The sequence below is a fragment of the Pleurodeles waltl genome, chromosome 9 (assembly GCF_031143425.1).
Source record: "Pleurodeles waltl isolate 20211129_DDA chromosome 9, aPleWal1.hap1.20221129, whole genome shotgun sequence".
In the NCBI taxonomy this organism is placed as follows: domain Eukaryota; kingdom Metazoa; phylum Chordata; class Amphibia; order Caudata; family Salamandridae; genus Pleurodeles; species Pleurodeles waltl.
Genome location: NC_090448.1, coordinates 125,283,644 through 125,309,528, shown reverse-complemented (window position 1 = coordinate 125,309,528; position 25,885 = coordinate 125,283,644). Strand labels below are relative to the sequence as shown.

The 25,885-nt window shown below is 43.4% G+C and overlaps 1 protein-coding gene across 4 annotated transcripts in view; it reads right to left on the bottom strand.

Annotated features, from left to right (window-relative positions):
- The window catches only part of PRKCD (protein kinase C delta), a 315,192-nt gene that overhangs the window by 95,291 nt on the left and 194,016 nt on the right, over positions 1-25,885 (bottom strand). For all 4 annotated transcript variants that reach the window (XM_069206388.1, XM_069206389.1, XM_069206390.1 and 1 more), the window contains exon 6: positions 12,398-12,458. In XM_069206388.1, coding sequence (XP_069062489.1) covers positions 12,398-12,458 — 61 coding nt within the window. The remainder of the gene's footprint in view (positions 1-12,397; positions 12,459-25,885) is intronic.

Below are 25,885 nucleotides of genomic sequence, written 5' to 3'. Positions count from 1 at the left end.
AAGGTGTCTAATCAGTCATATGGTTGGGTTCTGCTGAAATCCTATGCTGTTCAAAGAGGGTCACCTCTCGTGGAAGCCACCTATCACCGGAAGATAAAAAAGAGTTTATTGGCACCAAGACTCTGTGATATTCCAACATTAGACTTTCTTCCAAAATAGAGAGAAGATGGCCAAAGAGTGTATAAGAAATGCCGCCTACGTCATCAGGCAGATGAAACCTTGCTGCACACCATATGCATATAACCTAACCTAGCCACTCACTGAAGACTTTTGCTGAAAAAGGAATTCAAGAACATAGGGATCAGGTCCTGTAGATCGGCACTGGAGGAGTCAATGGATCCAAGGAACACAATGTTGAACATTAGATTGATACAGTTCCTGAACATTTTTAAATCACTTGCCAAGGCTGATGCACAGACGCAGGTGGGGTAAGATGAATGGCGAGGAAAGCCTTTTGACAAGAACCCTTGCATGTACTTATAGCTGGTGGGCTACTAGGTTCCCCAATTTTTTGCTGTTTTCTATCCCGACAGGTTGAGCACCAGTTTTACATTTCCCTAGCTGTCCTCTTGGCCAAACATTAACACCCTCTGCGTGAATTCGCACACTGCTTAGGCGGTCTGTCAGCTTTATCCATCAATATTAGCACTTCTGCACTTTATGCTGTTTCTACCCTGTCAGGTCGAGCACCAGTTTGACACTATTCTCTCTGTCATTTTGGCCAAACATTGGCATTTTTTGCCCAAATTTTCACACTGCATCGGATGCTTGATAGTTTTATAATACAATGTTAGCATTTCTATACTTTATGCTAAGTTGGTCGATTGTAGGCCCAGCAAATCCTGTATTAATGGTTGTTGTCCAAATGAGAAATAATGCCTGCATAACTGTACTATATGCACTATCTTGCACTCGCTGGCAAAATCAGAACTGGCTAAATTGTTTCCCTTTGCACAATCTCCTATATTGTACAGGCCAAGCTGTTTTTAGGTCGAGCGCGCAAGAGCTTTAACCTGTTGTTAGAATTGTGGGTTTTTAACCACGCCAACCTCATGCCCATCACTTTCACTCGTTCGTGGGCTTGCCTTTCAAAAATCCTTTATCATTGGTAAATGCTTTACTTTTGTCCCTCCTTGGGGAGGTTTTGTTACCGCCTTGCAGGTTGACCCTGTTAAATGGATTATTGCACGATTGCCGTTATGTGACTGTGAGCGAACTTCTTTTAACTTTTGTGTCTTTTCTTCGCGCGCATGTTCATGGCATCCATGGTGCTTTGAATCGGCTCGCTTCTGTCAACTAATATTTTACTTTTGATTTTCAATTTATGTGGCAAGAAAAGTCCAGTTAGGAATTTACAAAGCCAATAGCTCTAACTGGAGAAAATGCAAGTCCGATTGCATTGCAAATGCTTGTTTGCCCTGGGGCGTCAGGTAGGCCTAGAAGCTGCCTAGTCCTCCGGCCAACGTCAAGAACAAAGAATGGTATGGATGGATTTCATGCACCATCCTGCATGCGCTAGCACGATCGTATATGACTGATAACCTATTTCCAATTTTACTTATTTATATGTTTTGATCTGTATGTTTTAACTGATGTTAATGGGTTTTTTTTAACTAATAAACGTACGTATACACCAGCACAGGAAGGAAGGAACTTGGATCGGTGTTTTTCAGAGAACCTGCCAAACTAGAAACCAGAATAAACAGCTTGTTTGAGGTCTGAAGTTGTAAGGAGTCCGAATATCGCAAATTTAAATTTCTGGGGAGACCACATCATCAAGTCCTATTTCAAGCCCCCTGCTCCAACTTGTTTCAGAAATAAGTGCTGTGTATGTCCTTTTAGAGACATGTAGGGAAAACCCATTTTATTGCTAGTCTTTCTGTTCGAAAACCTACTTTGTACGATACTCTTTTTTTTTTCCTTAGGTAATATAAAGAAAATATGTCAATTTGCATTTAATATTTTGAACAGCAGAAACTAATACCTTTATTATTATTTTTTTTAGCAAACTGGTCAAATTTAGTGTTCAAAAACCTGTCTCTGCTTAAAAGCGACATCTTAAATTGGACATGGTGGTTTTCTTTCTCGTAGATGAACAAGAAATTGGAAGCCGCAAAATATCACACTCGTGTTCATCTGCAACTTCCTTGGTAAGGTGTTAAAACGGGCTGTCCGCTGCAAAGAAAAGCGGACTAATGTGCTCTCGTGCGAGCTGTTGCAAGAAGGGCAGCAATTAAATATTAATGATAGAAGGGACCTAGATACTCTGGCGCGAGAGGATCTTTCAGGGATTTCTAGTCACGCACACCTTATAGCAAAGGCAGGAAACAAGACAAGTAAAATGGTTTCATCAGCATCCTGTCTTTTCAATTAATGTGCACAACGGACACTGTGCACTGGTTCCAGTGCATGCACACATGCCGATATTTGTAAGCAGGAAACTTTCTAAAAAAACATTTTCAGGCTTCATTACAGAGATTCTTACACTCTCCTTCTTCCCTTTATGTTCTAGTTCCTTAGATCTCTCAACATTTGTACGTTTTCCGTGTTTTGTAGATTGCCTAATTAAATAATTACCTCCCAGTGCCATGTTATCTGTTGGGAAAGCGTGCACTGTCCAGTTCCCAGTTATCACCTTTCCCAACAAAAATACAAAATGACCATGCTGAGCTCTTTCCAAATTCTGCCCGTGCATTCCGAACACTTGGCGTTTCCATCTTTAATGTCCCGTAGTCATGTATGCTGCTATATACATTCTTTGCTTGGGTTTTGTCAACCGTCCAACTAGCTGTAGTCGGTCCAGCATTTTTCTTTATACCCGCAGCATCTGTTTCTTGTCCTCTGCTTCTGGAGAGCGGGAGGGAGGCAAGGTTGTGCCCAACAAAACAGTCAAGTCTTCCTCAGAAGAAAGACAAATGAACCATAGCAGTAAGCAAGTCTGTTGTGCACCATGCTTATACACTTAGGTGAGGAGTATATAAGCATTGTCCTACCCACTCGGGACAAAGTCTGTCACAGGGAAGCCACCAAGTCCCAGTCACCCAGCATCTTCTCCAGAAGTAGCTTGACGAACAAATGAATACCAGAGGTACGCAGGTGTGTTGTGCACCATGCTCCTGGACTTAAAGGAGAAGTACATAAGAATTGTCCTACCCTCACGGAACATAGCCTGCTACAGGAAATCTCTGAAGTCGCAGGAGCCTAGCATCTTCCCCAGAAGTAACCTAAAGGACAAATGAACAATAGAGGCATTTAAGTAGGTTGTGCACTGTTGGAGGCTGCACTTTCCGGTTGTCTGAGACGAGGCCCTTGCCAGGCAGAACCTACAACTCCCATCAGAGGCGGGTGATTACACTAACTGTATAACCTGCAGCCACCCTTGGGTAGCTTGGCACAGAGCAGTCAGGCTTATCACTGAGGCAATGTGTAAAGTATTGGCACAGCACAACCACACAATGAGTACACTGAGCGTCACATACAAGACTTCACACAAAGTGTATGTAAATAGAATTTGTATTCAGCACACACATGAAATAACATCACATGAACATCATGTAAATCTGGGCATAAAGAAATATCACTAACAGTATGAGGTCCAACAGTGTTAATATGAACTCAGCAATACGTACATGTGAGAGAAGTAATGCTTTCCCTCCCCGCAGCCACATATGTTACTACCACATTGGCAGCACGATACCCACCCCGACGATCACCCCAATTCAATGTAAAACAGTTGTAGGATGCACCCTGGTTCCCAACGGTAGCAGAAAAGTATACATACAGAGACTAGAACACTTTTGAATTAGCTCTGTGGCCTAGATCGCACCAGTAAATGTCAATGTCAACCACAACAGTAAACAATGTGCACGGCAATGTTGCAGTACAGTAAAATCAAGCTCAGACTCTCACTCCCACACACTCATTCTGCACCGCTACGCGGTGCCACAAGTAACCATGATTGCCTACATGCACTCACACACACTCGCTTGCAGCAACTTAATGCTGTGCTCTGACCACTGGCAGGTGAGGTGTAAATGAGTTTGCAGACCCCTCTTAGACCCAAACCTTCCTCCACTCTCCAACCAATTCCCACCCCCTGAGAGTCAGAAATGAAGCAACCTTTTCCTGGATACTAAGCCACTTGCAGCCAGTGTTTACAATTAGTCAACATCCCAGGTCAAAGGTATGGGGGAAGAAGGAAAGAATGGCTGATCAGGCAACAGTCAGCAAAGGGAGGTTTGGTACCTACTCTGGAAGTTCACTCAGGGTTCTCCACACCGGTTTTCCGGAGTGGGCCCGGTCTGCAACACGCTTGGGGAGGGTAGCCTTGGGGCACACTGTTTGCAGTGGCGCCCAGCCAAGCCAAACACTCCACTTTACAGACAGCTACCAATTCGGCACCTCACAGGACAGGGGGCATAACGTCTTGGGAGCGATGACTTGGACATCCACAGGAGTCCAAGTTGCACACAGTTTACCAAATTCCGTGCTCTACTGCACATGGTCTGGTGCGCGATTACTTGAGTCACACCCGACTATTCAGAATACAGATGCAAAGTGCTCAATGCAGGGCCTCCCTAGGTTGTAACCAGTGACATGGACACCACACACAATGAGCGTGCAGTCGGTTGTTGCGCAAGAGAAATGTGGCACACTCAACAACAGAGGGTCACACAGGGTCCCACAACCAGTAATCCATTCAGTACCAAACGCTCATGAGTGACGTGGCCCCACAATGAAGGGCCACACTCCTTGAATGCGGGCTGTCTTTGGCAGGCCCCAAACCAGACAAATCCAGTACCCTGGTCCAATGCTTAGTTCATCGCTCACACGGCTGCTACCAGGTGGAGTCCAGCAGATGACATAGAGGTGTATGAGGGCACAGGTCTCCAGATGAAACAGTAGACAGTGTAGGTCTCCTGCATAAGATCTATGATGTCCCTGAGACCTCCACACAGAACAGGTGGCAAGCCAACAGGTCCTTGGAGAGCACACTTCAGATAGTCACACTACAGCAAGTAGTATGCCCAGGCCAGCCACGATGCAGGAAGGGTGCACGATCCCTTCCCAGGACAGTAAATACTCCTGTGCACAACACATTCCTCTGGCAGTGTGCACCATGCAGTATGGGGACTCCATTCTGCACTCCTGCAAGTGTATTTCTAAATTGCTGAAGTGTGGTCCCCCTCTCCTTTGAACCACAGCTGTCTCCCCTAAATTTCAGTCCTGTCTGCCATGGAGCCCTGGAACGTAGATCTTATCTTTAGTGGGGCCATGATTTGGCTCCCAGAGGCCAAGTGTCAAAATCTCTCCCTCCAATCTATCCAGCCAGACCCTCAGATGGCAGAGGTCTGTTGTTTCAGTTTTCCAAGTTTTATAGCCATTGCTGGGGAATGCACAGATGTGTTTTCCCCAGCTCCCAGTGAAATGAAGCTTAAATTGAAAAGGCACACAAAGGTATTTTCGAACATGGAAATGCCAACTTTCTAAAAGTGACATTTCCAAGGTGTTACTGACAAAACCACCCTTACCACTGGAAAGGGTTTGTCATTGGGAATCTAATGATAGTAACCATGATGAGGCTGCTCCCCTGCAATCCACTATTGAAGCTAGGATTAATTATAAACATTCCCCCATATTAACCTATGGGCAGAGCAGCTCTCAATGGCAGTGAAAACACACATGGGCATTCTTCAGTCTATGGGCACATGTGCCCTGGCGCATTCAAAAGCCTGCAGAGGCAGGTGGGACACAAACTTTGAGAACACCCCAAGGGTGCAAATGCACCCATACAGGCCTGTTGTGTCAGGCTCAGTACATATATAAAACCCCTTATGTGCAAGGGTGCACATACTGGTAACTTGTGCCAGGCTTAGTGTACCAATGAAAACACCAATGTGCAAGTGTGCACATACTGGCAGGCCATGCTAGCCTCAGTATACACATGAAGATTAATGTGCCAGTGTACACATATAGGCAAGCCAAGCCCAGTACATACATGGAAACGCCAATGTGCAAGTGTGCGCATATAGGCAGTCATGCCAGGCTCAACATATACACAAAAACACCAATGTGCAAGTGTGCCCATACTGGTCGGCCACGCTAGGCTCAGTATATACATGAAAACACCAATATGCAAGTGTGCACATAACTTATGTAGGGAGGGAGCGCTAGCACTTTCATACAGTACTGACAGTGAGAAAGTGCCCAGGGCCCTACGGCCACTCACAGAAGATCAGCATCAAGGAAGAGACAATCTCCTTGGTAGGGAAACCGACGTGGAGGTTCTTCCCTACAAGGGCATGGGACCCCCTTGTGTACCTATCCTGCCTTCTGCCTACCATATGCTCCGCCCTGTGGGTGGTGCTCCAGGAGTAGCAATAGGACTACTCATGGCTGGCCCCAATGGGGAAGATGCCAGCCTGAGCGTAAGCACACCTGCGCTTCCACATGCCTGCACTACCAGGCCTAAGACATGTTGGTCAGTCTACCCTGGAGGGTGGCACTCTCAGTGCAACGTCCCACTAGTGGCCAGGGCCATACCCACCCCACGTATGTGGTGTACATTTTTACAGGGCACTCCTGAGTACGGCACCTCAACCAATCAAGTAAGCGCCTCTTCTTGGCATGAGTAGGAAGGGCACATACACTTTCCCCCTGCGATACAGTGCGAAAGAGCCCAGAGTCAGAAAACCACGCACGGAGTTAGCAAAAACTGGGAGAAAAAAAAAGCGAAAAGTTTCAGGGGAATCCCCTTAGAAGGCCCAAGACCAACATGCACCGTGCTCCTAGACTCAAGGAAGGATTATAGAGGAATTGCCCCAACCTAATAAAACCAAACCTGCTACCAGAAATCTGCTATTTTCTCCAGAAGTACTTTTCTAAAACTAATTTTATTACTTTCGATAGAACAGTAACATATAATATAGCACGGTTACAGAATAACCAAATTTTCATTTTACCCATCAGCAAATCATACGTTTGAAATCAGTAAATAAGTCAATGGCACCTAGTCTCAAAGTGCTGTGAAGGGCACACGCACACTTTGGAAATCAACACCCCCTCCAAATGACTTCGCATCCACAAACGTCCATTACAAAATCAGAATAGATTTTTTTTTTTTTTTTATAAGGGGAAGCTGTGTCCGTCAAACAAAATAAAATATTCAGATATATCTTACAGATGTGGGTTCTGTGCAGTGTAAACGAAGTAGTAAATTACCTGAAGCCGCAGAAAAATGTAATATTTAAAAGAGCACAGACTGTAACCGGATATGTTACTGCACTTCACTTCTTTTACTATGAACATGCAGGAACACAAAAATGTCACCCTGAACACACACGTGCAATTTCGAGTATAGCTGTGGACCTCCTTACTGCAGCACTCAAGAAGGAGATTTTATAAAATTGCAAATGAATAAATGAAAATAAGTGTTCGAAACCAAAGGGTTTTGAAAACATACAAAGGCTGGACATTTTTCTGCAGCTGAGCTACTCTTCTTTCTTGTGCGTATTAATAGCCCACTTGCAGAAGGCTTTTTTTATTCGTTTTGTAATGGTTAGAGCACGTGTCGGGGCAATCGTCTGGAATGGGCTTGAGCGCTTCCTTTTAAATATAATTAACTGCTTAAGTCCTGGTGTTCGCTGGGAAACTTCAAGACTTATTGATATTGCCAAAAATGTGGGTGTGTGAATTCAGCATTGTATTTCACTATATAATGAGAAACTTTTGCAATGCTTTCTACTTAAAAATGTAAGTGAGAACTGCTAATGAGTCAGACGGCTCGTAGCGCTTTAAAACTCCGCAGCCACGCGGATACAGCACCAGATGACGTAACCTCCCAAACCAGCAGGGCGTGCTCTCCAGCGGCTGCGGGTCAGCCATCAATGTTACCATGGGAACGGCACACAGGCACGCGAGGGACTCTTTCAAAGCATCTTCGTGTTCCCCTTTAAATGAGTGAGGTAATCTCAAGTATTATGTTTGAATATTTTGCTATGTACAAAACGCACTTTTACCCGTGATCATTTCATAGTGCTACAAGGAAGGGAACAGAAACCCGGACATTCGCAGAAGTAAACAGAAATATTCTTATGAGTTTCTGAAATTTTCTTAGGACGCCAAACACTTTTCAGTGACGGGACCAGATACATCCAAAGAGTGGGAGTGAAGGCTGAAAAACAACAGAGGCAGAAGAGTTCTGCCAGGAAAATGCATTTGTGAACGAGATAGGGGCGCTTGCCAGAGGTGTTTACGTGGGATCCGAACGCTGTGAACTACAATGAGGGAGACACAAAGGGCGTAAAGATCATGCAATAAGTAGAGAATCCATGCATTTTAAAAGAATAAAGAAGGTAAGGCCCAAACAAAGGCACAGCCCTGCCAAGTGTAGCACATCGCGCGTTAGAATAACGCATTTCCGGTCATTTCCCCGCATTAGTGCAAGAAGTGCGGTAAAACCTTCTTGTTCCAGTTTCCACTTTGCTAGGTAAGCTCCGAGTAGCGTTTATCAAAGGCCACAAGGTGGCCCTGTTGTACAAAGGGAGGTATAGGATTCTCTATATGTTACGATTTTTATATGGTTCCCTCGTCCTCATCGCTTGATTTTGCTTAAAATAAAGTGTCACTTGTAGTCATTGAAATGTCACTCATTCTTACACTGAAATTATGAAAATGTCACACATAGCAATATGAAACCTTGGCAGCTATGAAGATATCATATGAGTACCATCACAAATTTGAAGAAAATCAGGTTCATAATAAATGTCAATGGAGCATCCATTAACATAGGATCTTACGGATCTCCTATACAGGGGCGAAGCTTCGGGGTGGTCTTTGGGGTGTTGCACCCCCCTAATAAATGCATTTTTTGGACAAATAGTTGGGTGCAGGGGCTTTTAATCGGGTATGGTGAGATCCCAGTTAGATTTCAGCAGCACTTTGTATACACACACACAGACAAAAACGTACACACACTTTCTCCCCCGCTCTGTTTTGAAAATCCTAAGAAATGTTTTTTTTTTTTTTTTTTACAAAATATTAAGTTTTCCCTCACTTAGTACACCTACCAATCCACACTCCTCTCTCTTTCCACACCCCCTATGCCCGCCTAATGCAACCTGCTAGTCGCATATTGTATTTTAAAAATATATGCCAGCGTGATTGCTGAAAATCTGAAGCTCACACCCCCCAAATTTACTGACAAAGCTACGCTCCTGCTCCTATAAGCGAACAAGTAGAGAGTCTGAAAAATCACCAAAGCCCTAATCACAAAAATGCTATCATATATGTGAGGAGTATTACCTCCTCCAAGATGAGCAAGAGCCTTTGTTTTGCCCCCGAGGTGCCAATTCACCAAAAAAATATAGTGCGGGAGGTCTGGGATGAAAGCGCAAGTGATGCTATTTCAAGACTAGTACGGTAAAGCAGTAGGTGCTCACCATTGCTTTACTAATCTTTGGGTCTGATTACGACCTTGGCGGATAGAATACACCGTCACAAAAGTGACGGATATCCTGGCCACCGTATTACAAGGTCCATTATATCATATGGAACTTGTAAAATGGCAGGCTGGATATCCGTCTCGTTTGTGGCGAAGTATCCCATCCGCCAAGGTCGTAATCAGGCCCTTTATCTCCTATGAATCACGCAGAGGCGGCGGATGGGGCCACTGATGTTAACAAGCCCCCTGTGGATCATGGACAGTGTGACCCATAGCTTGCATGAATGTATGTGTTAGTGTGTATACTGCGCAAACCTCGCTGGTGAGCAAAAGAGCGCTCTACATTAACCAGTGTGATGGGAGACATCAAGAGCGGATTTCAACGTATTCATTTTATTGCATGTTACATATTTAAAATTGCACGACATTTCCCCAATTTAAAATATTAGACGAGGGAGGTTAAGCTATTTTTCCACAATCACAAACATTTTCAGTCAAGTGCTGAAGCCGGAATTAAAACTGAGATACACAGGTTCTCAAGTCTGAAGTTACAGCCACTGGAACATATCTCCTCCTAGTGCAAGGAAATGCAAAGGGATTCTCTTCTACAACTAAATTAAATGAGGGATATCATTTATAGTGGTGGAGATCATGTCTAGTATGAGCACTAGGGCATTTTTTTTATCATTTGATGAGGTCCGAGAGAATTGAGTGGCGGTAGGCATAGTTAGATAGATGCATGCCTCTATTAAGGAGAGATATACACCGATCGGCACTGCCTCATACCCTGGCCCATTCACAACGCAACAGGCAATTTTTTGTGAAAACGTACCCATTTTCTACCAAAGCGCACTAACACATATCTGGGGGAAAAAAGCTTTGTGAATTGGAATAATTTGATTCCATAGCGTTTTTTTTTTGTGTGTGACTGACTTGTAAGGGCACGTGGTTGGTCAGATAGAGTTGGTGAGTTAGTCCAGTGAGACATGTTGCCTCCTAAGCTCTTTTTTGATGACTAAAGTTAACCTGTTGGGTCATTCTCAAGCCCTGAGAGGAGGCTCCATTGGCTGAGATAGACAGGTGGAGTTACTGTGGTGGGGTTGATGAACGAAAAACAAATATCTTCATTTGGTGGAAGGTGCATCTTGGCAGCCACTGATAGATGAGAGTTTATTAGATGTTCTGGATATATTCTCAGTTTCTCCTTCTTGTGTGTGAGTGGCCTCTTTTCTCTCCAGCAGACAAAGACAAGACATCTTGGCTTCACGAAAAAAAAAAAGCAGGGACAGAAGGAGGAGAGATTTTCTGAGTATCCAAAATCTCTAAGCAGAAGTACGAGCACACTGAAATTAAAAAAATGTGGAAAAATAATGGTTGAACAATTAACCAATGAAATCCTTGTGTACTTAATCCCAAGGAGGTGCAAGTTAATGGTTAGCCTCTCTCATCACATTAGCGTTAATAGAATCCCAAACAGAACTCTTGTTGTTTACCAGAAGTATGCACCACTTCCGTCCCTCCAGCGTCTCCCCCTCCGCTGTGCCAACTCCATGAATCCGCCCCAAAAGGCAATATGTAAGGAGGATGGGGGGAGTGGACACAGACCATGGCAAATTACATGCTGCATACAGAGATATTGCCACAATCAATGCTTGCTGCTGCTGGACCACTTGCTTATACTTCGTAACAATGCAGTCACACTGGGTGTTTCTGCTATGGCTATCTCCCTCTCTCAATCCAATACTGAAGTTATTAAATTACATCAGATCTTTCAAGAGATGTAAATAGGGCTTTAAATGCAACACACTGGTCACTTCTACTATGTAAACATTTAATTTAAAAAATAGGTCCTCAGATACATCCAAGCGACCCTGAAGTGTTAGACCCCACGTTTTACCACTGTGTTCTTAAAGCGAGGAGACATCTTTTCTTCTTACAGCAGAACATGAGGACGGAAGCAAGTACAGAGGCAGCATGCCTCCGTAGAAGTTGAAGTCAAGGAGCACAAAAAGCAAGTTGAAGAAAGTAGAAGGAAATCCTACAGAGCAGTGGTTCCCAACCTTTTGACTTCTGTGGACCCCCACTTTATCAATGCTGGACCCGGGGACCCCCACTGAAACATTGTTGAAATCCGGGGATTCCCTCCCACCCCCCCAGGGGGTCATTACTGAAAGCTGGGGACCTAATCTTTTAATATTATTTAATTTTCTAAGCAGTCACAGACCCCTTGAGGAGGCTTCACGGACCCCCAGGGGTCCCCGGATCACAGGTTGGTAACCACAGAGAATTCCAGTTGCACAAGCCATTAGACTCACAAAAGTATGAAAAACCTTTCAAACACTAAGAATGTTACATAGAGAAATTGGTCTAAAAATATTTGTTGGTGTAAATTTTAAAAGTTGGTTTATACCAAACATTAGATAAGAGACAAGCATATTTCTTCAGATTAAGATAAGAGGCTCGTTAAAAATGAGATCCCTCTCTGAAGTATAAATATCATGTTGAAATGGACACTTTTGTTATTATTAGCTTTCCTAAATGCTAACATGTTAAACAGATATGGGATTTTTTTTTACTTTGTTAATAGTGCATTCCATGTAGAAACTGAAACAAAATATTTTTTCACCTAAACAATACTAAAGCTCCTTTTCACACACAAGTAAATACTCTGCACTACGGTTAACTAACTTGTCAAATAAAACAACTTAAGTCACTACAACAACGTCTGATGGGACTTTGAACAGCTACCTTTCAATTCAGCACATGAGTACTGAGGACAAAAATCGAAGGTTGTGAACTTCAATAGAGCCAAAGATCTTGAAAAGACCACCAGAAAATTGCCTTCCCAATTCGAATCATCTCTAGACAAACTCTCAAATGCCAGAAGCGAAATTAGTGTAATACAATAAATTATTTGGTGGGAACAATAAGACAGTTAGACAAATTTGCTCCTACCTGTATCTTCTAAGAAGTACTGCACAGACATTAACACCTTCCCTTGAGGTTGTAAATCGAGCTGCAAAATGAAATCACAATCTATTATTAATCAAATTGTTAATCGGTTCGCCTAGAAGCAAATTCAGGAATGTTTTCAAGGAAATGTTAAAGTCAGCATGAAAACATGTTCTGAAACATTGTTTTAACAGAAACAATACAATATTAAACAAATCAACTAATGGAGGTTTTCAATTACATATATAATCAAAGTTGCTGTAAATGTGTCATTATATAGATTCCTGACCCCTCCCCATTATTGACAACTTGGAGTTACCAAGATGGAACAATGGTTTGATTTAATGGATGGGATCAACATAACAAATATTGTGGTTGTAGACCAAACTGTAAATCAAGTAAGTTTCAGAAAAGTCTAAGAAAAGTTGTTAAGCACACTTATGAAGGCACATAAATGCACAAAGGCTATTTATGCCATGCTTTTGTGCAAAATGCCTCTTAGCGTGCCTCCTAATGCTGGATCCAATTTTTTTTTTAGTTCAAAAGCTTGCATTGGGGCACTGCCATATGCACTGCAAACTTAGCATTTAAGAAATGAAATAATAAAAGCATGCAACACACTGAGATACAATATCACCCTTGGTGTAACATCAACTGGACTGCACAGAGGGCCAGACGTACCACCATTTTGTTTTGCGGCTCGCAAGTTGTGATTTTTTCCGAATTGCAAATTCTGAGCTGCACAACAAAATGTATATTAGCGTCAACCACACTGTTTATGATTTGCTAATGGGTCGCAAGGGACCTGCCTCATCAATATTCATGAGGCAGATCGCAAATTATGACCCATTTGTGAATGGCAGCAATCACAGGTACGGTGGCCTGCTGAGGACAAAGCATTTTTTTTTTTTTTTTTTTAATGCAGCCAGTATTATTATTATTATTTTTTCTAAGAATAGGCAGTGGTCATCAATCAAGTGAGGGTTAGCGACCTCACTTCTGCTCCAGAACTCAACTCATTGGTGCCAGTGTAAATGATTACCAGGACAGGTACCTTGTGATCTGCGATCCAGGTATTTTGATTATCCTTGTGGCTAATACAATTTAAGTTCCTCCTTCACCTTGGTATGAAGACCTAGAATTGTGCAAAGTCCTTCGCCATGTTTTGTGCATTACCAGACCAATGGCTTCCTTCCCCACGCCAAACAATTTCCAAACGCTAAATGGGTCTACACTATTCCAATCTTTATTTAACCAACCTTTAAGATCTTCTTACGTGGCTAAGGCTGCTGTATGCCACCTCAGTAGAGAGAGTCACAAACATCAGCTGCTGTCTGGAAAGTTTTGGGGTACTCCAACAAGTGGGGGGGGGGCCGAGAAAAAGGTGGTGTCCCAAAACGCTTTTCTTCATGCATTTTTCAATAGGGTTTTCGAACAGCAACATTGCCATAACCACTGGATGGAATTACACCAAATTTGGCAGAAAGTTAGCTATTGGTCCACAAAGCAACCTTTTCATTATTTGGTGTAAATCAGTTCAGTAGCTTTTGAGAAATCAAAGAAAATCAAAATTTCATTATATAGGGACACGAAGGCTACGGGAACCCTACCAATCTAGTGCGGAGATCTGATTGGCTGGCAACACTACAACAAGGAAGGCAGCCATGCTGGGATAGAGTCCCAGAGAAAAAAGTAAAAAAAATAATTAAAAATAAGAAAAGGGTCCAGGGTAGAGTCACCCTGACCCCTTAGCTCTGGTGCTGCAGTCCAGAGGGACTACCCCCTGACAAAAAACATTTTTTTTTCTTTTTATATGTGGCACAGATCTACCGAAAATGAAAAAATGAAAAAAAAAAGTGTGGGCTCCTGCGCTTGTTTTGTAACCAGCCTCCGGGTGGGCCAGGTCCTGGAGCAATAACATTTTTAATGCGGGTCCACTGCCCCCCTTCCTGCAGCCCCGGGGACTGCCACTCCCCTTGGCTTTTGACAAAATGGATGCAGTGGGGCACATGTGCTCCCCCTCCAGTCCTGGGGACCACCACCTCCCTGGGGCAGAAGTAGAAATCAAATGCGGGGGGGCTACTCCGCCCCTAGCCCCTGAAGCCCCGACCAGCTCCCTGGGGCTTTAAACAAATATAAGGTAGGGGGGCTGCTTGGCCCCCCTGCAGCCCAAGGGACCGCCAACTCCCAGGGCTTTAAACTGATATGATGTGGGGGGGCTATGTGGCCCCCCCTGCAGTCCCGGGAACCACCACCTCCCAGGGGCAGAAGTAGAAATCAAATGCAGGGGGGCTGCTCAGTCGACGACCACCTCCCTGGGGCTTCAAACTAGTATGATGCAGGGTGGGCCACACCCCCCTGCTGTCCCAGGGACTGCCACCTCCCTGGGGTTTTAAACAAATATAAGGCAGGGGGGCCTCTCATCCCCTCCGCAGCCCCGGGGCAATTCTCATTGCAGGGGGGCTGCTGGTCCCCATCCTACAGCCAATTATGGCTCTGGGGACCACCACCCCCAAGGTCCTGCTCCTTCTATGTCCTGGGGTGCCCACCCCATAGCCGTTTGCGTCTACTTGTTGGGAACTGGCAGCTCCCACCAAGCAAAGGCAAACAAACTCAGCTTTCTGCAAGTGAGAGCTGTCAAACAGCTCTCACTTGCAGAAAGCTGAGTTTCCATCTGTTTCCTTGGAGGCAAATATGCGTGCAGGGAAACAGATGAAAACATTGCTCCCAGAAGCAGGGAACTGCTTTTTGAAGAAGCTCCCTGATTTTAGGAGCAATGCCAGCTCATGCAAGAAGTGGGGGGCCGGCTAGGACTGTGGGGTTTTCAGGCTCTCACCACGTTCCTGTCTCTCCATCTCTTTTCCATCCTAAGGTATACCTGCAACTCCCTCTCTGTGAGAGCAATGTTTCCGTTTTCTCCCTTCCCGCATCGCCAAAGTGCAATGAGCCACTTGACCAAGGTAGAAAGTTTAGAACAATAATGTGTTAACTTATTTAAGTGCATTCCGTTGAACTACATAGGAATAGCATATCCTCTGCTTTTATAACAAATTACATTGTGTGTGTGTTAAACTTTTACGTCTACGATTTCCTTTACTATTAAGTGTGTGTATATAAAACCATAAAAAGCAGTCATAGATTTTAGTTCATTAGCATGTTCACAATTGCAACCAACATTTTGTATCTAGTAAAATTGCTGTACCACTCACCCCACTCGTTACCCGTTCTAGAGAAAATTGCATGATTGTAATCTACTGTGTAATCAGAAAACTCACGTTTGCAAGTTAGCTAAGTTTCCTCAAAGCAGATTAAATCGAAGCCAAAAAAAATGCAGGTTTGGCTGTTCAATCACTGAGCAAACAATGTTGTTCTACCAAGGAAGGTGGAAGCTCAAATGCTGTAACTGTAGTGGAAATATATGTTTGTTATATATAGACATACACAAAAATGCATGGTAAAGGTCCAAGATGGAATGCCACAAGATGTAAAGGTCAATGCATTATATTACCTGCATGATAAAGGCATGTGTTGTAATGGCATGTGAGGTAACATAATACATCTGTTTAGTACGGGCATATCAATTATTGACAAAATCTTAGTGCTAAAAAAACAACACAATAAAAGTAGACCATACATAAGAAAGGAAAGCATCTGTTTTTAGTGTATAGTGCTGTAGATTCACATGCTATGCATATTCCGGGCCATCTAGTGTTTAGCTCAGACATTTGCAAGTTGTTTTCCTTCAAAGAAAGACTTTCCACTCATGGGAAGCACTGTGACTTCACCATTAGTTGGCTATGCACATGAGCACTGACTCCATGTTAGACTGTTTTTTGAAAAGTGGGTGAGAGTAAATATGGGGTGGCAAGCGAAAGTACGAAGCACTATGTGTTTTGTAGAAGTAAATGAAGTGATACAAAAAGGGGCTCTGCAAGTAGAGCCACATGCTTCTAGGAATGGGGGCGCCATGTGAATCTACAGAACCACACTCTACAAGGAGATGCTTGCAGGGTAACATTTTCAGTTCAGAGCATGTATTTAGTGAAAGTGTGTGGCGTTGACTGCATGGCTACCTTAAATATGTCAGGTAGCAGGATGTTACCAAGGAAGGCCAGCATTGCTGCTTTATTATGTGAAGAGTGCATTCTGGGGGTTACAGGGAGGACTCCTTTGGCTTTATGGTAGCTGGTTTGACTTACTGAACTATCTATCTGGCAATACTAGCCTTGAAAATAGGTTAGTTTTTGCAAAGTTTTGCAAAGGCTACAAATAGCTGGTTGGACCTGTGGAAGGACTTAGTGCAATGATGTAGCAGACATGAGCATGTTTAATATCTAGAGTGTGAAGTGGTCTCACCTTTATGTATGGTTGAGGAATACAAGCTCTATCGGCTGGTTGAGTTGGAAAGGAGAAACCACTTTGGGAGGATCTTTGGGTTGGTTCTGAGAATACCCTTGTCTCTGTGGACCTGAATTAAGGATTCCTGTGGTGCAAGTACCAACGATTCTCTGACATGTCTAGGAGATGTTATGACTATGAGGAAAAGTACTTTCCAGGAGAGAAATAGCAAGCAGCAGGAATGCAAGGGCTTAAAAGAGGGACCCATGCATATGGTAAGAACCATGGTAAGGTTCAATTCGGGGGATACTCAGACTGATGATCCTTTTCAGGCCCTCCATAAAGGCTTTGTTAATTAGCATGTGAAAGAGAGAGGAGTGTTCTCTGTTTTGCATGTATTTGGCCATGGCAGCTAGACGCAACCATATAGAAGCGAAGGCCTGATATTTGCAGATAGAGAGAATAATAAATAATGTGCTGGATGCTAGGTTTAAGAGTGTCCACATGTTTGGAGATGAAATAGTGGACATATATCTTCTATTTTCAGCATTGCAAGCCTGCATGGTAGGTCTAGGAAACTCACGCAGGAGGTCCATGAATTCCTGCAGGTGGCATAGGTAGCCAACCTCTAAGACCTTAGGTGCAGGATTGCTAGATTGAGCTGCCTGGGGACTGGGTGCCTGAGCTGGTCTTGGTTACGTGCAAGAATGTTCAGCCTGTTGGGAAGCTTCTCATGTGGCCTGATGGCCATCTCGAGGAGTGTCAAGTAGCACGCTGTCTGGCCTACATAGGTACTACCAGGATAAGTGTTAGAGATGTTTGCTGCATCTTTTGAACCACAAACTGCCTCCACTTTTCCACCTCTCCCACTGCTTCAAAGTTCCCTGACCAGCTGATCCAAGGTGCATTTAACTGTAGGTATGGGCACAATGAGGTGAAGTTTGGCCATTTTTAGTTTTCAGGAGTGGTGAACAGGTCTATCTGTTGGGTGCCCCAGAGCTGGAAGTACTGGAGTAGGACTTGCGTGTTGAGTTCCCATTTGTGGACTTGTTGATGCATCCTGCTGAGCAGGTCGGTCAAGTCACTGTCCACTCTAGGAAGATACTCTACGAAAAGGTGTATTGTAGTGGAGACCCCACTGCAAGGTCTCCTGCATTAGTGCTGAGAGCAGAGGAGAGTGCGTGAAGCGATGCTTCTCAAGGTAATACATAGTGGTCATGTTGTCTGTCTTGATAAGGACCACTTTGCCCCAAATTACTTGAAGGAAGATCTTGAGAGTAAGACACATGGTTAGTAGCTCGAGGTAGCTGATGTGCCTCAACTAGCGATGAGGGAACCAGACGCCATCTATTGTCATTTGATTGAGATGTTTCTCCCAGCCAGAGAGAGGCGCCCAGGTAACAATACTTGTGGCTTGGTGTCAGAGAAAGGCCTGCCATACAGCAGGTTGTTAATGTTACACAGCTGCAAAGAGTGATTACTACTGGTTTTTACCAACACTAGATCTTCCCAGCGACCCTCCACTTTTGACCACTGGACCAAAAGACATTCCTGCAATAGGCCTTACAGAACAGGTGTTACATAAACATGAACGTTTCTATTACCTACCACTTTTAATAAATGTCTGTCTGTGCAGTGATATATTATGATGTACTGAGGTGAAACTCTTCTAAATATTAAAGAGATACAATGTCTTCAAAATATTTAAAAAAGTGCATCATATTTTTACAGTTTAATATACATGCCCAACAATTCCATGGATCGCCTCAGGCAAGGACTCTTAGAGCCAAGCCAGACACATGGTTCTGCTCTGGCTCGGCTAGCCCTTTGTGGTGTCACCTATTTGTGACATGAGCTAGGTACATCGGGCCATCAGTCTCTTGATAAAATGATTTGTAAAAGGGACTAGAAACGTGACGCACTGCCCAGATACACTGTTTTAAAAACTCTACCACAAGGGAGTCCTGTAGCAGAGACTAAGAAGAGTGCATGCAGTGAAAATACATTTAAAATAAGTGATCCTGGAGAGGGCACTAGAGGCCATTCTGCTGTTGTGACTGCAGTCATGAGTTTCCAGGCCCCTATGGGACAGGCAGGGGTGTAGTTTTAGCGGGGCGTTTTGGGTGTAACACGACTCTTTTTTTTTTGGTTTAGTAGATGGGTCTGGGGGCCTTTTGTCAAGTCTGCTATATTTGTGTCTTTCTTGTTGACCTCATTTCACTAAGAGGCGTTAACTTGTTAATTTTCTAGATTGGGATCTTAAATATATTTGGTGACCAGCTTACTAAAAAAGTAGTAAATGTGCATACACAGAAGTACTCCTTAATGGCTGCAAATGTATTACTATTTTGAGCTCACAAACACTGGCAGTAGTAGGTGCCAATTTCCACCTTCCGGGCATACTACTGGCAATAAAACACCCAAAAGGTGATGGGAAGAATGCTTGCAAATAGTCTAGCCAGTAGCCATCGCCTGGGGAAGCACCAACCCATCATTTTTCCTCCATTATGCCTCTCTAGACAGAGGCCCAACTAATGCAAATCAGTACTGATTCTCAAGGAAACAGTCTATTCCCAATCCAGGTAATCTCACTCCTCTATCCTGCTGCTCACAACTTCTTTTGCTGGGAAATTTGAGATTCACAGCCCGACAAATCTCAGTCCACTCTTCAGTTACTCACATGCTGTCTGGCATCAAATAGGATTCCGGAATCCTGGCCAGGGTCGATCATCCAACCAATCTTAAAGGGTGAATTAAAATAGGAGCCCAGCCATTACCGTTTTATGGCGCATAGACAACAACCTCAAACTATATGCAAGCCTTTTGCTTGACAATTTAAAAGCCTGGGCAAATGAGGGGCAGATCATTCCCGGGAACTAGTGTGGCTGTGAAGATAATTGCAGCATCTCTAGAAACTTAATGGCGATGGCCCTGATGTGCAACAAGGCAATTAGGATTGGCTCTGTGCTTTTTCTATTTCAAAGCCACTTTTGATTGGATCCCTAGAGATTCCTTGTGGCGCAAACTGTGGGGCTTTGGGCCTTCCATCAAATATACTGAGAGCTATCGAGCAGCTGTACTCAAACACATGGGTGCCGGTAAAGCTGGGGAACAGCGCATGTATCTCACAGAAGATCCCCACAAACATTGGGTTGAAGCAGGGATGCGTGCTGGTGCCTATTCAATCTATATAGTGCTAATCTGTCGGAGGTCCTAGATGCCGTCAACTGCCATCCCCCAAAATTGAGAGCATGACACACCTGCTTTATGTGGCTGACCTTGTGCTGTGAAGCCACACCAAAATTGGCCTACAGCGACCACTTTCAAACCTGCACCAGTGCTTAATTTGTGCTTGTTGTTTCCGGTGCAGAGCACCGGCACTTATTGTTTAGGGCCGGTGCTTATTCTTCTGTCCCAAGCATTTGCTGTGGGCAAAAGACACATATGGGAAAGACGGAGGAAGAGAAAAACGAAAAAGCGTCACAATGGGAGAAAGCAGAAAGCTGCCAGAGTGAACTGAAGGGGCAGGAAGTGGCTTTAAATGGAATTAAGAGGCCCGAGGTGGCTTCAGGATTACGCTGCCTCAGTATTCCGTGTTTGCACATTTATTTGCGGCAGCCGCGTGTTTAAGAGGAGAGATTTGAGCACCGGCACCTTGTTATTTACAAATTAAGCACTGACCTGAAATTAAGCACTGACCTGCACTATTATATCAGTAAGAATTTCGTTGAAATAAATAACACCAAACCCAAGATTGTCATCTACAGACAGCAGATCACAGAATGGGGAAAGTGGCACTTAAATGGAGATTGGCTCTCACAAAGCGCTGAGTATAAATACTTGGGCATCCATCTTGATAGCAAAGGCACTTTCAATATCCACAATAACACCTCGAAAACCAAAGGCAAGAGCCTTCTGTTTGGCTTGATGACTATCTCAGAAATTGTGGAGTCCGGGTTTAGAGCCTTTACTTCAAGTGATGAAGGCCAAGATAATACCAATGCTAACATATGGGGGCAAAATCACCCTGAGCAAGGAGGCTAATCTGCTAGACAAAATCATTATTAGAATCCACAAAGCAGTATTCCACTTGCCAAAAAGTGTTACCTGCTGAAAAAAGGCTTGAATTCACTCTTACCAAGCAGACCTGGACCAGGAACTGTTCCTACTTACTTAAATTTCTGCCTTAGACTCATATTGGCCCCACAAGGGAGCCTGAACGGCCTAGTCTGGCAAGAACTAAATGGCTCGGGCCTCTTTCTGCCCATAATCGCTATCTCCAAGATAAGGTAAGCGAGCTTTTGCTCACAAAAGCATGGGAAAAAAAAACTTTTGCAGTTTGCATAAAAATAAAAACTGTCAACAATTACTGCAAAAAACCTGTCTTGACTAGATGACAAGGCTGTTTTGAGTGGATGCTTTCATGCCTGGCAGTAGATAACTTACAAAACACGAAAACAGGAGCCATATATTGCTTGTACTCACCCAAGCCTGCTAAAGACTACGTTTGTAGCACTCAGACTGTTTGCAGGAAATGTGACTCACAGAAACTGGCAGTACCTTCGGTACAGTGAGGCTTGGTTGACCATGTGAATTTGATTACTTTTTAGTGAGTACTAAAAATGCAGAGAATATCATCTATTTGGGGCAGAGCAAAATAATGATACCTTGCTCTAATCCTGCGTAAATTCCATTTTAAGGGGATTTCTTGCTGTCAGTTGGTGGCATGTCAGACACAGACTTGATCCCTCTCCAGACAAAATCAGACAGGTGGCCATTCCAGTCTCACGTGCATATTGACAAAGGTGCATTTGGCCATGTCTTTGAGGCATGGAAATCACATCTTCACAGAAGAACGTCTTTGTAGCTAGCACTTGTCTGTAACTCTTGACCTATGTCAGTGTTCTGATCATGTAGCCGATTGGGCACCATGACATGCAGGCTTCCGAGGAGGATACATTTCATAATGGCAGACAGTTCATCGTGTATTCATTCACACGGTTCAATAATTTTCTAAGCCTGTCCGGTTGCGTTATGCTATATTATCAGCCCAAAATAACAAACATAAAGCAGCATCCAATTATTCCATGTTAATCTTTTCCTCTTTCTGGCCCGCTTGTTGCTTCTCCTGATGGGCCCTCTCTATTCACTAAGGTTGATGTACCATATTGTGCTGTGTTCCATCTTCAGGTGTTATGTACCTTACTCTGGTCGGCTTCTATCATGGAGCAAACAAGGTAAATGCGAACATGGGCAGGTCGATATCCTAGTATACTCACTTGACATGCTGTACAGTACTCATAAATGTACCACAATGGACAGGGCTCGTCCCACAAGGTCATGCTGCATAGTACTCATAAATGCACCACAATGGACAGGGCTCGTCCCACAAGGTCATGCTGTACAGTACTCATAAATGTACCACAATGGACAGGGCTCGTCCCACAAGGTCATGCTGTACAGTACTCATAAATGTACCACAATGGACAGGGCTCGTCCCACAAGGTCATGCTGTACAGTACTCATAAATGTACCACAATGGACAGGGCTCGTCCCACAAGGTTTAATAATAAAACCTATCTGTTTCTCTGGAAGGACCTTAACATGATGCAAGTTATTTCCATTGTTGTATATTTTTTATTTCCTTCCAAATGAGATAAGACAGAGGGGAATCCTAACAATGCATATGCACTATCTATCGTTAGAATGTATCAGCTGTGTTAAGGTCCATTCTTACTCTAACAGATCCTTGAAAGACCATCTTAATATACCACTTAGTGAATGGCAGTTTGTTCTCTTCTCAAACCCCTCTGATCAGTAGAGTGACGACTGTCCATCATAGATGTATCGCTGCGCGTCTGTGTGTGCATGTCTCTGATGTCTGAAAAGAACAACACCTTGTACTGGTTGCACATTTTCCGTTAAAACAACACTACCACTCCAGCCTGACACTATCTTTAAAAGAAGGCCACCACTTGACCGGTAGATGTTTGTTTGTATGCCCCCTTAAATGGAAAACCAGTCTCCAAAGAACTGTGAGCGGGAGAGAAAAATGAAATCCAATTTTCTGAAGAAACAAAGTCGACCAATGCATAAAACTGAATCAAAATGTAAGTTTTGGTCTATAACCTTCTCTGAGAACTAGAGATGAGAAACCTACTTCTGGTAATATGTAAGAGTCAGGTAGAGAACACCAGCACACACAAGGAATTATAAAATTGCATCCATTTCTGCTATGGGAAAGCACGTAACTATTGATCTGCCCCATAAGACAAAGCAGGCCATCTTTCACCGGCCTAGCCTTCTTCGTGGCTGGCGTCTGCGTGCCTTGGGTTGCTGCCAAGGATTAATAAATAGTCCAAGCACAGCTTTCCAAGTCATGAATTTGCTCTAAGCGGAAAAGTGGCTACATAGCAAAACTTGCATAGTTATTCAGCTCAGCACAATGTTATGCTTTTTAATGAAGTGCTTAAAGGAAAATGCAAGTACATAGAAAATAAGCAGCCACCACTTTGTGATATGAATTCCTATTGTAAGTCAAATTGTTGTTACTATAAATGCCAAATAACGATTTTGTGCATGTGTATATGAGGGGATATCTGTGTTGTTTTTATTTGAATTCACTGTGCTCTAGCCTATTATACTTGTTTGGCTATAAATACCACGGGAGAGTAAAGCAGGTACCCCTCTTTTGAATAATCTAGGAGGAATGCTTCACTCCTCGGAATATCATGATCAAATATAGTATTTAATTCTCTAACCTTATGTTCACAGGCATGGGAATCCCTCTGGGGGGAAGGGACAGGTGGACAGGGGAAAATCAGTGTTTGTCCAACTACCCCACCCCCCCATTCCCTCCCCGGATTTACATACAACCTGGTGTTCAGGCTCACAGTGCAGCGAAACGCTACGCCTGCCATAGTGTTACGCTGCCTGCACTAATACAGCTGCAGTCCCTGACCAAAACATTCCGGAACAAGCTGCTACTCCTACCCCTCCCTCACACCCCAAAAAAAAAAATTCTACAGAGACCCATGTTCACAGGCACTTGTAAAAACATGAATCCATTTTGCATGTTTGGAACGCATACTACAAATGCTGACCTCTTTCAATAATTTTTCTTCCTTATAGGCGGGCTTGCCTGATACATTACAGTCCCATAACTGTTTATTCTGAATGTCTGCATACATTATCTCTTCTTCCATACTCATCTACCCTCTCCTTTTGGTATCACTGGGTAACATCTTATCTGCAGCATGCAATTGTTTTCTACATATTGTCTTTAAAAGTTACCAATAATTGGCTGCGCTTATCTGCCCTTCTTGATCACTCTTATGTTCCAAGCCAATCGCTGGTGTCTCCTTAGGCCTACCATGTACACCTCATCCAAGGAAACAACTTCCTTTTCATCTACTGCTTCGTTATCTTTGTTCACATTCCTACTGAGAGAACACTTGCTGACTACCTGCTGTATGACTTAACCAAACAGGTGCTACAGTTTTATCTACACTTTGTAAGCATACCTCGTTTAAGCGCTTTGGGGAAAATTACGATTATAAAAAAAATGGAAAAATAAGTAATGTCACTTAAAAAGTATCTTGTACGTATCATTATACTTGCCACTAATTTTGTTTTGTTTTGGGTGGTTATGTTTGTGCTTCAGTACTAAAGGTGAAGGGTTTTACTAAGTCAATATATCTAAAAAAGGAACAGGTCTCATTCCCCCTCCACTCCTAGGATCATCAGGGAAGTTGCTGAACTTCTGACTTTTGACCAAAGTGACAGAGGCACAGAAGCATGATAGAAATGAGCATCAGGGAAAGAGACAGATATCTCCATTTCTATTTATTGGTGTTTCTAAAGCGTACAGCTACCTAAATAGGGCTTCCCGGAACCAGAGGGCACAGTGATGAACTAGATTCCAATCTACTAACTCAGTCTCTTTCGAACAACCAAGCCTTGAAAGACTTCCTAAAAGTGGGCTCATCAGAGGAAGTGCAAAGCTTTATGGGAAGGGAATTCCAAAGTTTGGCTGACAGGTAAATAAAAGACCATTGAATCTCATTTTATGAATTTTCAGAATCCTGCATGCAGTGCATTAGAGAATCTTAAACATCTTAATGGCATACAGGGCTGAACAAGATGGAGTAATAAGATCAGCCCTGTGTTGTGGAAGACATGATATGTGATACACCGCACTTTTAATAGAACACTTCTTTTGATAGGGAGCCGATGAAGTTTGGCAAATAATTTAAAGGTATAGTGATGCTTAGATGCCCTCATAACCAGGCATGCTGCCATGTTTTGGACAACCTGTAATTTTCTTAGTGTGGATTGAGAAGTATCTAAGTAAAGGGCATTACTGTAGTCCAATGCAAGGTCACTAAGGCTCGAACAACAGTTCTTTGGGAGGTAATCAGTAGAATTCCCAATACCTTCTTGATGGTTCGCAAGATGTTAAAATAGCCTGATGCTAGTTTTCTGACGGACTTCACAAGACAATTTGTCATCCATTCAGGTCCCTACGTTCCTGACCAAAGATTTAGACTTTGGCTGAGGTTCAAAACTACCACGCCAGCAGTTCAATGTCCAACAAATAGGGTTGTTACCTAGCATCATGACCTCTGTTTTCCCACCATTCAGGTTAAGACAGCAGTTGGCCTTCCAAATGGCCACTGTCAGGAGGCATGGTTTAAGGCACGCCATTTTAGAATGATGTTACAGTGCTAGTGAGATGATCAATTGGGCGTCATCAGCATATGACACCAATGAAAGACCACAGGACTGAAATGTCTGCAAGAGGGTGAACATAAATATTATTCAATGTGGAGCAAAGTGATCAGCTTTGGGGAACTCCATATGCAAAGGATAAAAGATCTGAATAAAAATGTTATCCCTTACTCAAAATCTTCAGTCACCGAGTAAGGACAAGAGTCACTTGAAAGCCTGATGTTCCATCCCAAGATTAGATAATCTCTCCAACAGGATAGTATGGTCAATCGTGTTGAAGGCTGCATGGATTGTGCAATTAAGGTCCTCCATTACCCCTAAAAGTGCTGTTTGAGTATTATGGCCAGACTGGAAGTCTGGCTGGGAGGAGTGGAGCCAATGGTTATTTTCTAAAAACTCATAATTGAGTGTTTACATGCTTCT